The sequence below is a fragment of the Aspergillus novofumigatus genome (assembly GCF_002847465.1).
Source record: "Aspergillus novofumigatus IBT 16806 chromosome Unknown P174scaffold_1, whole genome shotgun sequence".
Classification (NCBI taxonomy): domain Eukaryota; kingdom Fungi; phylum Ascomycota; class Eurotiomycetes; order Eurotiales; family Aspergillaceae; genus Aspergillus; species Aspergillus novofumigatus.
The window spans coordinates 3,436,450-3,449,396 of NW_020194274.1; the positions used below are offsets into that span (position 1 = coordinate 3,436,450).

A 12,947-nucleotide genomic window follows, 5' to 3' on the forward strand; every position below is an offset into this window, starting at 1 on the left:
GTGAAAATGGCGAGTGTATATGAAGCCGCGTGTGCTTCTGGGATCGAGTTCGCCACTCCATCAGTGACTACTACCTCTCTAGCAGAAGCAGATATCCAGATTCTGCATCATGAGGCAGGCCGTCTGCTTATATGTGTTCGTCTACACGAACCACACTGAGGGTCAGTACCATGTTTGGGAATCTTCATGTGGATGTGGTCAGTCTTACAGGAATAGTGTTTTCTCATAGCACTGAATTGAACCGATATATCTTGACGTATAGATATATCAAAGGTTTCCTGTATAGAAGGTTGAGGGAAAGCAGATGATGAGAGAGTAGAAGTAGAAAGTTTCTGGGGGCGCTGACTACAGACTTATATATAGTCAGTATATTCAGGCGCCTCAGGATTGAATGGATGAGAGTAGCGAATAAAATCTAGTGAATGCTAGAAGATAATGCCTCTTTATAGCAGTGGATTACAAAGATAGTGAATATGGATCAGAGACAGCAAATATATTCCTGTAAGAAATGAACAACTCAAAGCGGAGTTTCCCTTTGACGAGCTGTCTACTAAAGGGATACAGTATTTACTCTCCTTCCACTCCTTGCATTACAGATGCTAGGCTAGCTGGATACCTCTCTTCATCTATCGATGGCAATGAGTCCAGCAGCAGGGGGATACCACTGCGAGGGGATTGTAGTTCAAAGAGCGACATGTATAGCAAGCGAATTAAGACAGTAAGATCAAAGTAGAGTGATACTCGTAATCCCATCTCAACTAAATGAGGCCAGTTGCAGCGAAAAGTAAAATTCCGACGAAGCATCGGTCACCTCATAACTGCGAGGACTGGAACGCTATCAATTGCGGTATACTCATTTGGTATATTAACAAACATTGAGCTATAGCCAGCCTAAAGCGAAATCCTATCCTAACGCCCTGCGAAGGATCATGCATTATAATCTCATACCAAGGCAGTGATCTCCTTCTCCTTCGCTTTGAGAACATTTCCCACGTCCCCCATCTCCACAAGCTTCTGCCTCTTCCACCCCTCAGCCTTGTCGTACACCAGTTCCCAGACCGATCGATCAGCAGCACACTTGGTGGTGAGGTACGCCATGGCTAACATGGTCGCAATGACCGTCAGATTAGACCGTCTACTGTCCTTCTGGAGTAGTTGCATCAGCCGAGCTTGAATACCCCGCTCATGTAGCCCCAGAGCATTCAACAGCTCCGCTGACCAAGGCCAGTACCCCTCGAAGGACTGCAAGGCGATAATTCTGTGGACTTGGCTTGCGGCCCCGGCCGTCTCATTAGGGCTGTGAGGAGACAAGATAGGAGACGCCGGGGAATACCCGACCGAGCCATCCGAGTAGTCTGCGCCTTCCATCTCCATCATATCCTCCGAGACGTGAGCGGGAGGACAGATTTCCGGCTCCATCAGAGCATCAAATCCGAGTCCCATGCCTGGAGCCGCAGGGGAGGCGGTGGTGATCCCCTCGTATCCACGAATCTTGCAACTCCAGGCGCACCGAATAACGACTCTGGGACTGCGCTTGCTATTGAAGTCTTCACCCAGCGCTGCAGTGAACCCGAGGACGCCCCTGGTGTTTGCCCTGCCCGTATACGTGCATTGAATCGGGTCCCTTGTGACGGTGGTGACGGTGGCAGTATCCTTCTATGCACTTTTGAGGCTACCCTCCTGCACCCGGCGCGAGCAGGGCCGGGTGCTGCTGCCGCGCTAACCTGGTGGATGGTATCTTGTTGTCCAGCAGCCTCGGAGGTAGACAGGTGGGCAATATCCTTCTCTTTCCCCTGGTCTGAGGTGCTCTCTTTCTCAAGGGCGATGAACGAGCAGTGCTTGCCGGTTACTTGGAACTGGGTTCCGAGTTTCTCGCATTCGCGGGCGATGATACGTTCTTTCGAGCCGGGGTGGAGATTATTGAATGGGTTCCCTTTGCTGGTTGCGGCGGCGAGCCAGCCGTGTCCTTCCTCGACCTCGATCATGGCTTTTCGGACGGCAAGTTGATGGATTGACTCACCCGTGCCGATGTCGTCGATGGGTATGCGCAGGACGAGCGGGCCTTGCTTTGAAGTGGCGCGGAAAATGAGGACTTTGGGATTGTGCATGGTCGATGTACCAAGGAGGTATGCTGTGGTTCGGATGAAAGGGTAGAGAGGTGGGATTTTGTACGGTGCTTGGATTGCCTGGGGAGGTGTGAGGACCGGCAGGGCTCCTCTGTCCGTCTTCTGCTCGTCCTCCTTGTAGTCTGCATCAAAAAGGGAAATCGGCTGCTGCTCCTTTTCGGTCTCATCCACAGCCATGGTCTTCGGCCGCTCAGGGAGAACAAGCCCAAAAACATCGCCACCGTCATCGTACTCGACCTCCAGCTTGTAGTCGGATATATGCGGCGTCAGCGCTCCCTTGAGCATGCGCACCACCTTTCTATCCAGCTCTTCGTAGTTCACCACCAACTGCGAGAAGCCATTCCCGGCCCGCGCAATCCCCTCGACGAGCGAGTGCGATGCCCCATTGCCGATTCCTAGAGAGAAGAACCGTGCACTGTTATCAGCGGCCGCCGTCTCGCGAATGAATGTAAAGAGCGCCTCTTGTTTCCAGATTTGCCCATCCGTCAATATCAAGACCTCCAATTCCTTGTCCTTCATCCGACTGTGGACCGTAGCCTCGACGGCCTCCTGCATCTCCGTTCCGCCCATATCTGCACGGACGCCGTCGACAAAGCTCAGAGCTTCCTGGAGGCTCTCGGCAGTGTAGAAAAGGCTCTGTTTCCACAGAAAGGAGTACGAGCTGCCAAACGAGCAGATGTTGAAACACACTCCTACCGGAAGACTCTTAAGAAAGACTCTGAGGGCCGACTTGAGAGTGTCGATTTTGTCCATCATACTTCCACTGCGATCAATCACGAAGATAATTTCCGGTTTGATCGGCTCAAGGCCAAATTTCGGGACAAGAGTCGTCATGATTGCCCGTTGGTTAGGGATAGCCGGGTGGGTCTCCAGCATCGCACGGGGCGTGTCGAGTCCATCTGCCTTGACAAGGAGGACGAAGTCGCGCGTCAGAGCCGTCCGATCTTCCTTGAGATTGACACTTGCAGATGCCTGCGCCGGATTGAACGCCTTGTCAGTCCCACTGGATCCCGACACCGATACCCGTCCCAGCGCCACACTCAACGAATGACTCGTCGACTGGATCTCCCGGATAACAGCCGTACTCTCCATCTGCACATCCACAGTAATAGAAATACCCTGCACATCTGCCTCAGGCGGCATGCTCGTATCCTCCGCTTCATAGCCATACCGTGGCGCAATAGAACTAGGCAGCGTATACCGCACCGCATCACTCTGCGCATCTTGCTTCAGCTCCCCGACAAGCGTAATCTCCACGACGACCTCCTCACCCGGCCCAACATTCCCAAGTCTGATGGAGAATACGTCCGACACACTTAGCGAATGCGCCATCAACGCCGCGGACTCGCTCTTAGAGACGGCATCGTCGTATTCCGCCTTGGCTTGCTTGCGTGGCTTCACGCGGCTGTGCAGAGTGCGGTTACCGATCTGGCAGTTGAAACTTACTACGCTAACCCCATCGTAGAGCGGGAAGGTATAGGAAACTTCTTCGAGGAGGTTGCTGGATCGGTTTGTGTATGTCTGGGTGAGCACCGTTTTGGAAACGGACGAGAGGATAGTCGCGTAGGCTTTGATGCCGATACGGGGGAGGTAGACCGGGTTTGCTTGAGGTTGAGTGTAGTAGCTACACCCACAGAGATATGTGACTGTCATTTTGGTTCTTATCTTGTTGGATGATTGGATGATTGAATCATTGAACAGGTTGGAGATCGGACAGTCTCTATATACTAGTAGTAGTACTGGTGCGTAGTGCTGTAGGCAGCAAGCGGACGGACCTCGACCACCAATTATTAATGAGTCATGTTGGAGCCTGGCATCGCTGAGCTACTGGATCTATAAACTTGTCTACATTAGCCTGCAAAATGAGTCAAAATCAGATAGTGTTCTGATGTAGCTCATCGTGATATACTTGAATGATGATATGCCTCGCTAAACTATCCTGTTTCGGAAAGCGCCGTCAACATTATCTTCTCCAACTGACATCGTTGTCTCACCAATGATGTTGCCTGGATATGCTCTGAGTTGGCCGACAACTGCTGATAGATGAAGTGGAAGCGATGACATCCGAGGTCAAGGACTACAGTGTAACTCCGAACTGGTCAAGCATGACATTCACTCTACCAGTCGAAACGACCAGTCATGCTCACTACAGCTTGACCCTCCACTTCCACCTCCAATCCAACAAGGCCCATCGAGCCATGACTACACTCATCAGTCCCACCATGAGAACAGCCGAGTAGAAACCGATCAGCACCTGCGGCGTAGTCGACTGCAGCAGCTCTCCACCAATAGGAACAGTCAACAACACTCCAAACGCAGCGACGCTGTAGATGGTCCCGTAGAATCGCCCATATTCCTCTGTCCGACACAGCTGACCCGCACATACAGGCGCCAAGGACAGCCATCCCCCAGACCCAAAGCCAAAAATGGCGACGACGGCATACAATGTAGCTTGACCGCGAGAGCCAAACGGGAGCCACACGGTACTCATCACCAAAAGCGTCATGACGACCAGCGCCAGAAGAATGTTGAACCGGCCGAGTTGATCGGCTGCTAGACCGGGAAGCACGCGTCCCAAAAAGCTCATGCTGTTGAGTAGAGTGAGGGAGTAGAATTGCACGTCGAGCGGGAAACCAGCATAACGGACGTAAGTGGGTAGCAGCGCTGCGCAGCCAAAGATGACGAACTCAAACGAAAAGACCGCCACAGCGAGGAAGCAGAGTCGGGGAGACCTGAAAGCCCCAAAATCAGCGGTTGCGCGGCTGCGGTGGCCGGTAGGGAGTCGTCCTTTGACTAGGATGATCCCAGCCGTATAGCAGCCAACCGCCATGAATGCGATCGTCCGGATAGCCCATGTCCATCCCAGTTGGGGAAGAGTTTGCGCAGCAGGAGAGGGATGATGGCCCCTCCGGCGGAGGAACCGCCCATGCAGATTCCCGAGGCGAGCGCCCGGCGACGGTTAAACCAGTGGCTCAGCACGGCGATGGAGACGGTTGTAATGACCGCAGATGAGATGCCTCCTAGTACGCTGAGACAGAGAACAAAGTGCCAGTATGCTCTGCATTGCGCCAGAAGAAGATAGGAGGCAATGTTCGCGAGGGATCCACCGACCAACAGAACCCGCGGCCCGTATCGATCAAACAGAGGCCCGACCTGGACTCCAAGGAATAGAGTCAGGAAGGCAAGAATAGCAGTAATCCAGCCCACATCACGGACGGTGTACTCTGCCAGCTGGTTGGTGCTGATGTAGTCTTGTACCGATCCGACTGTCGCGTGTCAGAAGCCCACGGACCCTAAGATGAGAATGAGAATGGAGCTGGATACCTGCAGTCTGAAAACCAAACGACGGGAACATTATCAAAGATGAGCCCAGGAGACAAGTCCAGGCCTCCCAGCCTCCTTCTGGATAGGCCCAGCTGACTCTGCCCTCCGTTTGCATATCTCCGTCTGGCTCTGCCAATGGATTGGTGGGTTGGTCATGGTGTATTGGCGCTATTTCGTAGATTTCTGCACTGCTGGATCGATGCATCTTGTTTGGACCTTAATTAACTGTCTTGATGAAGAGAAATTGAAGTTGAAAATCATCCGTGGTGTAGAGGAAGTTGTATTTGGTATCGGTGGATCAAATGTCGTCCAAAGGGCGCGTTCTCAACCCAATCACATTGATCCCGTATAACAGAAACGAGAAGATCAATCCAAACACCCTTAGATGGCATATATGACATGTTTATTTGGATATTTCTAGAGGCGCTTTCAGTGCAACTGGACAGCTGTCGTATACCAGGTTTGAGGACATATATCTGATGAACGGCTACTGGCAATGAAACAGGACCACTCAGGAATTGCTTCAGCCAAATTTTCTTGGGAATGGTTGTTTGTAGGTAGCGAACTCGGATGGCTTCATATCTTCTCGTTTGGGCAAGGGAAGTCGCAGGAGACGACATTGCATAGACTTCTCCCTGCATACTTTCTTTGCAAGAAGTTTTCTATCTTGCTCAAGCTCTGGCAACATAAATATCTACTAAGAGTTCTCCTCAAAAAATCTGTATACTTTCTTCTGTTCTTATCATATTGTCCTTCGAACCATGTGCCTTCACTAATAGACCAATTCACTTCCACTGGGCCGTCTATTCACTGTATTCATCCATTTTCCAAGTATCTCATTCACTACTTCATGCTGCATCCACTTTGTCAATCAGGTTTCATCTCTCCATCCCACCTCTCTTCTTCATTTGCTTCGCCACGACCTACTTGCTCGTGTTCGAGACTGCCACATCTTGCTGATTACTGCTACCACAATTTGAATCGTCAGTTGTCTTTCAGTACCTCATGACGGTCAATCCGGAAAACCTGGAAAGAGAGAGGCAAGGCAGAGGCAATGCCAGGGAGGTAAGCATTCCGTTTGATATCTCCTTCCAGTCTGCGAGCAACCTGCTGATTTGATAAAGCATGCGGCCTGCTACGGCACAGACAACGCGGTCAAAACCATCCAAGCCAGATTCCCTAAAGCGGTTGCCAGGCTGGAAGCGCACAGCGTTTGGTTCCTCATGGCGACCCCGATATACAACCGTGCATTTGACATGTGCGGGTCTGTCTGAGACTTTCGAGAAGCCTCCTCATGGAGTAGTCCTTTCCCACAGATTCTTTCGCATATATGTCTCCTGCAGGTGTTTGCTACCCTCTCGAGAAGTACAGAGGACGGCTGTCTATAACCAGTATCGTCCTTCCTTCGTTATTGAGGCCGGATGGTCAGATTCCCACAGACGACTTATAGAGGACAAGCGTGTCTGGATGGTTGGGGATCGTCCATATGTCAGAATCACCCTCATCGTCAAGTTTACTCAGAATGATAGGACCAATCTGGCACATGAATGCCATTTCCACTGGATGAGAGAAGTAGAATTTGCCTGGCGAGAGCAAAGCCTCGGTTCACGAGCACAGGTCAGTCTCCTGCATTCTACTATGCGATATTGCTAACCATGAACAGGGCAAGAACGGTTCGCTGGCTGCTGACGTGAACATTTATACCAATGCCAATGCTAGGTCTACCGCTGTGCTCACAACCAAGACCAAGATAGTCTCAGAGTCTGGCATGATTGCCGGTGCGAAAAGGTCACTGGCTGAATGCCTTGATACCGACGAACTCCATTCAGAAGTCCTGTACGATAACATGTATACCAGCAACGACGAAGGTCTTGGAATAGTCAGGGAACAAGCAAGAATACCTGCACTAGAGACCAAGCTCGAATGTTTGGAGAGACGGCTCAACAAGTCGGACGACAAGTTCGAGGAGATGGTGGACCGTTTCAGCGAACTCCACAACGCATTCAATCGGCTAGCGCAACAGACAGACGTGAGGTTTCCCAGCCTTGGGATCAAACCCTATACTAAGACTTTCTTCACAGTTACTCGACGACCGTTGCATGTCGTCCCTTTCCCTCGCGACGGAACCCGCGAACAATACGAGGTTTGGTCGCTAGCTTTCAACGACCCCATACGACGCTCAAAAAAGACATCTTGGGCTTGTCCCGTCGTGAGGGAAAGGGGAGAACCAAAGAAAAAAACCGCACATGGCAGAGTAAGCATACAGCTACTACATATCGTTCTTTGTCAATAATCAAAGAACCTTACGAGGCACAGCAACACCTGCATATTGAATGGTCAGCTAATGAGTCCCATGGGGAGGGGGTCCGTTGCCCTTCTGCAACGGATATGGCGCCTCTGGCGTCAAGTGTCTGCGTTGTAAAGGGCTTCATTAGCCTTGTCAGTCGGTGCGTTTGCTTCTTTCTTTGTGCTCAGCGCAGTTATTGATCATTTCTTTCTTTTGAAGTTCCCTGCTGCCGCGCTCCCCGAAGCGCAGGCCGTTGTTGCCGCCCAGCTTTCGCTGGAAGTGGCCCATCCTAATGCTGCTGACCTTGCCTGTGAGGCCGTTAGTCAAGCGGCCTGGGCCTTTAGGGCTCGGGTCCGCGCAGTTGGCGGGCCTCTGCCCCATGGTGCGCCCCCTAGCCTCCACGCCTGCTTGGCCTCCGTCTCTAACCCCATCCTTCGGGACAGCATGTGGCTCTCCAGCTCCGGCTGATGATGAGGTTGCTGCTCCCGGCCTGGCTCCGGCCGGTCCTGACGCCGACCGCCCTAGCCAGAGGCCATCATCCATCTATAATAACACTCATACCTATCAACACAACAACAAACTCCTGCTCTGCTCTCTTTGCCTGTAGTGACTCGTGTGGTCTATGCAGAGTCTCAGTAAAGAGGATCAATATGACATGATCAATCCTATATTACGCACTCTCAAGTCTCAACCTCTCTAAGCATCTACTAGAGAACAAACTCCGGTTGCTCTTCCATTTAAGAGATCAAAAGTGCACCTTCCCACAATGAAGGTCGAAGAACCTCCTCAGACCCAACGCAATGGGACCACAAACTTCAACACACAAGTGCCAAGTCTTACAACTAAGTATAAGGACTATGAAGATTACATCCTGACTATTAAAGACAGCCTTAATACTCACGCTCCCTTCATTATATTCACAAATGTCTCGCCTGAAGCCTTTAGATCGCGGTCCTGGCTGCTGGCTTCACTGCGCCTTTTGGCGCCGTGATGGGCTTTGTTCGTTTGTTTTATGGGTATGTCTGCGTCTTCCCATTTTCTTTGTTCTTGGCTAACCATGTCGTAGAATTTGAGACTGCTCCCCCTGCGGGGGTCGAGGCGTTGTTGTTTTTTCTTTTTCTTTAGGCGCTGCGTGCGCGGCCTTCGGGCCTAATGTGATATGTTCTCTCTGTTAACTCTGCAGTCTAGAGGTGGCACGCATTATACCCTACAGTTACACATTTGAACGCCTTGCACAGCGGACAGATCCGAGCGTTGTGAAGGACTAGGTATGTGTATCCTGATTTCCAAAAGCCTTCCAGTTGCTCATCTTTCTGGTACTGCCAGTACAATTGTCAAGATATAAACTAGGACGAACTTTGTTGCTGGTATATGCTTGTTGCATAGCCTTTCCTTTCGGGACAACTCGCCCGCTACATGGACGATTGTCCGTGTCTCTCGGGTTCTATTCGACGTACGAGAGACCTGGCGGGAAATTGCTACCAAGGCAGCCATGCATTCGCATCGTGGAAGAGCTCAGATGCAGCTTCTTACAAACAATGAAAATGGGTCTCCTCACAATACTGGCAACAACCACGCATTGAAGATCACGTAGTCTGCGTGTCGTTAGAGAAACGATTTCACGAAGGTCACTCACCTATTTGAAGTCTACGCAATCACTAACTCTTCAACAGACATCTGCCAGCAGGAAGAGTCGCCTCTCGAGAATCCTCGTCGCCCTGCTATAAAACAGTCCATGGCCAGATGAAGATCAGCTCGGCGAGGTGGCAGGCAAGCTCTGGATCAAGATACAGATCTGTCTACCCACTCGACCTAAATGGATGTGGACAATGCTTCGGTCCAATTATCGCCAGGCAGACGACGTTCGGCCACAGTGATATAGCATGGTTCCTCGCTACCAGCAGATGCCCCCTCTCTACCTTCTCCAGATGACAGGGAATCTCTTTTGCTGGGACTTGGCCACGGACTTGAGACGCGGGCTGTATCCACATTCTTTTGGGGCCTGACTCCAAGTAGCAGACCTCTCAGCATTAAGGACTTTCGTCCAAGAAGCTCGAGCAGCACCACGCTTATGCGAGATCCTATCCGACACCTTCTATGCGCTTCCCTGGATTTGGCGTCAGAACCCGACTCACATCCGAAGAGACGGTCTCCTTGCGAGAGTCTGCGCGCAGCGAGGGGGACAATGACAATCGGACAACATCTGACAACGCGATCCCCTATATCCTAATGCTAAAGGCTTTAGGAATCATACCGCATTACACCAAAACCATACTGGACTGCCCTCGCCAAGTCGATAGGAATATGAGACACATTCGATATGCCACCATTGTTGTGGAAAAGTATCATGTCGAGATACTCTCCAGCGGCAGATCTTTCAGAATAGACAGTGTACAGTATTCCCTTATTTCTTTGACTAGTCCAGCTACAATCTAACCTGAGTTAGATTCCATGATGGCCAAGTCAAAGAAGAAAGCCCTTGATGCAGCCACATCAGTGGTGAATGACCAAATCTGCAATCAGATTTGAGATGCATTGCTTGGCACGCTTATCATTAATATTCACCTCCTGAACCCTGTGTGGCCTAATGGGAAGAATGGATCACAACTCCTTGCAACCGGAAGGAGGCTCATATTGTACTTTAACACAGGGTCTCGCTCATTCAGGGATTCAACGATCCCGTCTTCACCATTTCAATTGTCATGGATTCTCGAACGGCGGCTGGACAGCATGGATGTTGCGGACCTTCCGCCTGGACAGGGCAGCGGCCCCTGCCTGGCCGCGAGCGGGCATGGCTCGGTTGCTGAATCAGGCGGAGAATGGAGGCTTCGACGAAGATTCCAACGAAGTAGCTGAGGGCATTTCCTACGAGGAATTTGCCGCTCACTGGCAGACCGACCCTCTCCGCTGCTGGGAGGCTGTTTCTCGCATTTACACTGACCTGGAAGCAAAGGCTATCCTGCGCCGCGACGAAGCGACCCTCCTGAACGAGCAGCTCATCGAGATCCAAAATGAAGTTGATACCCTCAAAGACCAAGATGAGATTAGCGAGATTAAGCGAGTTCTGCCAGAAGCTTATCACGACCTCGCAGATGAGTTGCTCCCACTACTGTTTGAAGGAGATATAAGTCCGGGGATCCTGATCATGTCGAGTCACTATTAGTGGCCATGACCCTAAAGGGGGAGGACTTTGTTCGTCCATATGTCCATCTCCGTCATCCAAGAACTCTCTCGGCAAACCACTGCTCCGTTGCACCTTTGCGGCTGTGGGCAACATCTGCCCTCGTTTCTGCTATTGCAGGAGACAATTTTACTACGGCTTCTGGTGTGATCAACAAAGCTCCGGCAAGCAGTTACAGGAAGAACCGAGAACCGCGTACAATCCGCATGGACTCATCAAACACGATTGGCGCTGATATCCCGCCACTCCAGCGGAAGATGGTTGAGCTAAAATTCAATGACCTCGAAGCCGACGAATACAAGGCATTCTCGCTGGCTCACAAGCGCGGACCGTTCATCAAGAGTCTGCCCGATCCGAACAAATACGTCTAGAACATGAAAAGGCTGAGAAGGTTGGTTCTCCTTACATCATGGCTGGCTTCCCATTATGTCGAGTCAGCGCTGCACGCCGAGAGCATACCAACTTGCAGTAAGCTAAAGACTGGTCTGGTAGCATCGAGACGGGCATAATGGGCTGACTAAAAGACGCTCCAGCACTTTTTCGAGATTGCAAAAGATGCTACACACCAGAGAAGAACGGTCGACTTGAACTTCCGCTCGATGAAACCCCAAGTTTCCGCTGCGCAATCACAGTACATGCTCCTGTGTGGCGATCTTGTACCCCTGGCGTATTGAGGGATGTTCGCTGCAGTAAGGACGAGACCCCAGTCAGTAGCGGCCCGCCTCTTTGACCCAACTCTCCTTACAAATTCACATTCCAGGATGTTGATATACTACGTCCCATCAGTTAGTCTCCCGATTGCCAGACCAGTTCGAGGAGAGAGCGCAGCCACTATACTTCACACGCAATCCAAGGAAGCTGAGCCAGATGGACATCATCCGGCAGGAGTTGGTATGCTTGATTGAAACTTCACGCCCTCTGGCATTGGACGAAGGATAATCAACACATCAATAGCCGTATATTGGATTTCTTGAGCTTCCGGATGAGTTCTGTCCCGACCTGCAACCTGGTGACGCGATGATGGTGAACTTTAATGTTGAAGAGCCTGAATCACATACCGACTGGTATGCGCGTATAGTCGACACGCCATACCTTCCATCGCAGCGGCTGGCTGGATTCTTAAAGAGCAGTCGACCCTGCGGTTTCTGAATAATGCAAGACGGCGCCAGATTCACGCCTACCTTCAGCGAAGGTTGATACACAACAACAATAATGGATGGGGCCGTAAGATCCAGGTCCGAAAAGGAGATCCGGGCAATACTGGAAGTTAAGCGGAATGTATTACGCAGAACGGGGTCGTCCATTTTCGTTCATGCCCCGGGATCTCGACAGGAGATCAGACTGCACCATTCTGTTTTCACTTCCAACTGAGTACGCCTTTTCTTAATCCTTTCTCACTCCCACTTGCTTCCCCATTTCCACTGGACACTCCAGTCGTCGATTATAACTATAGCGCTATACTCCCCACCGAGCCGATCATTGGCCGTCTTGTCGAACGACCTACTCAAGGAATTTATCAAGTCTATTAAGGAGGAGGAACATCAGCTTTCCAACCCAACCGAGGCACCCGAATCCCCCTCTGGGTCGGAACTATCGCTTGGGTTCGACCCCGAACCGGTTCCGTTATGGGCATCCGATGTCAGCCCGACTGCCCAAAACTTCTATCCTCAGTCAGTCGCCATCGACACATTCAAAGGGGACAACCCGGCTCCCGCCTTGTGCCGGGTGGTCTATTTTACCTTTGATCAAAGAGGAGCGTTTCGCATACACTACACCGGCATAGCTATCGATGGGTTTCGATTCGATGAACCATCCTTACCCAATTTAAAGGCTGCGAGGAGATATGCAAAGGGCAGGAGAGCATCCGAATGCAAGAGAACTTACACGAGGCTGTGCCGATGGACAACGATCTTGCAAGGAGCCGCTATCGTCTGCAGGTCTTGATCAGTCTGGCGGTAAATTCGCCGACACTGTTCAGAGGCATTGAATCCAAACTGCGCAGGATCACCAACCAGTTCCGGAGACCCGG

At 51.2% G+C, this 12,947-nt stretch overlaps 5 protein-coding genes across 5 annotated transcripts; 3 read left to right on the forward strand and 2 right to left on the reverse strand.

Annotated features, from left to right (window-relative positions):
* Positions 1-942: 942 nt before the first annotated feature.
* On the reverse strand, positions 943-3,779 carry P174DRAFT_509155 (VIT and vWA domain-containing protein; the record flags this gene model as incomplete). The annotated part of the gene is made up of 2 exons (XM_024831525.1): positions 943-1,476; positions 1,500-3,779. 2 exons carry the CDS (start codon positions 3,777-3,779, stop codon positions 943-945), a joined length of 2,814 nt encoding a protein of 937 aa, XP_024687673.1.
* Positions 3,780-4,272: 493 nt separating this feature from the next.
* On the reverse strand, positions 4,273-5,655 carry P174DRAFT_427310 (putative MFS monocarboxylate transporter; the record flags this gene model as incomplete). Its single annotated transcript, XM_024825422.1, has 3 exons — positions 4,273-4,888; positions 4,951-5,392; positions 5,451-5,655. 3 exons carry the CDS (start codon positions 5,653-5,655, stop codon positions 4,273-4,275), a joined length of 1,263 nt encoding a protein of 420 aa, XP_024687674.1.
* Positions 5,656-6,455: 800 nt separating this feature from the next.
* On the forward strand, positions 6,456-8,205 carry P174DRAFT_468478 (uncharacterized protein; the record flags this gene model as incomplete). Its single annotated transcript, XM_024830562.1, has 6 exons — positions 6,456-6,515; positions 6,575-6,714; positions 6,794-7,067; positions 7,114-7,704; positions 7,767-7,897; positions 7,926-8,205. 6 exons carry the CDS (start codon positions 6,456-6,458, stop codon positions 8,203-8,205), a joined length of 1,476 nt encoding a protein of 491 aa, XP_024687675.1.
* A 2,266-nt stretch (positions 8,206-10,471) lies between these two features.
* Positions 10,472-11,289, forward strand: P174DRAFT_416780 (uncharacterized protein; the record flags this gene model as incomplete). The annotated part of the gene is made up of 2 exons (XM_024824529.1): positions 10,472-10,884; positions 10,962-11,289. The coding sequence occupies 2 exons, from the start codon at positions 10,472-10,474 to the stop codon at positions 11,287-11,289; spliced, it is 741 nt and encodes a 246-aa protein (XP_024687676.1).
* A 55-nt stretch (positions 11,290-11,344) lies between these two features.
* P174DRAFT_416781 (uncharacterized protein) lies at positions 11,345-12,189 on the forward strand (the record flags this gene model as incomplete). Its single annotated transcript, XM_024824530.1, has 5 exons — positions 11,345-11,386; positions 11,452-11,574; positions 11,705-11,809; positions 11,873-11,990; positions 12,044-12,189. The coding sequence occupies 5 exons, from the start codon at positions 11,345-11,347 to the stop codon at positions 12,187-12,189; spliced, it is 534 nt and encodes a 177-aa protein (XP_024687677.1).
* Positions 12,190-12,947: the final 758 nt, after the last annotated feature.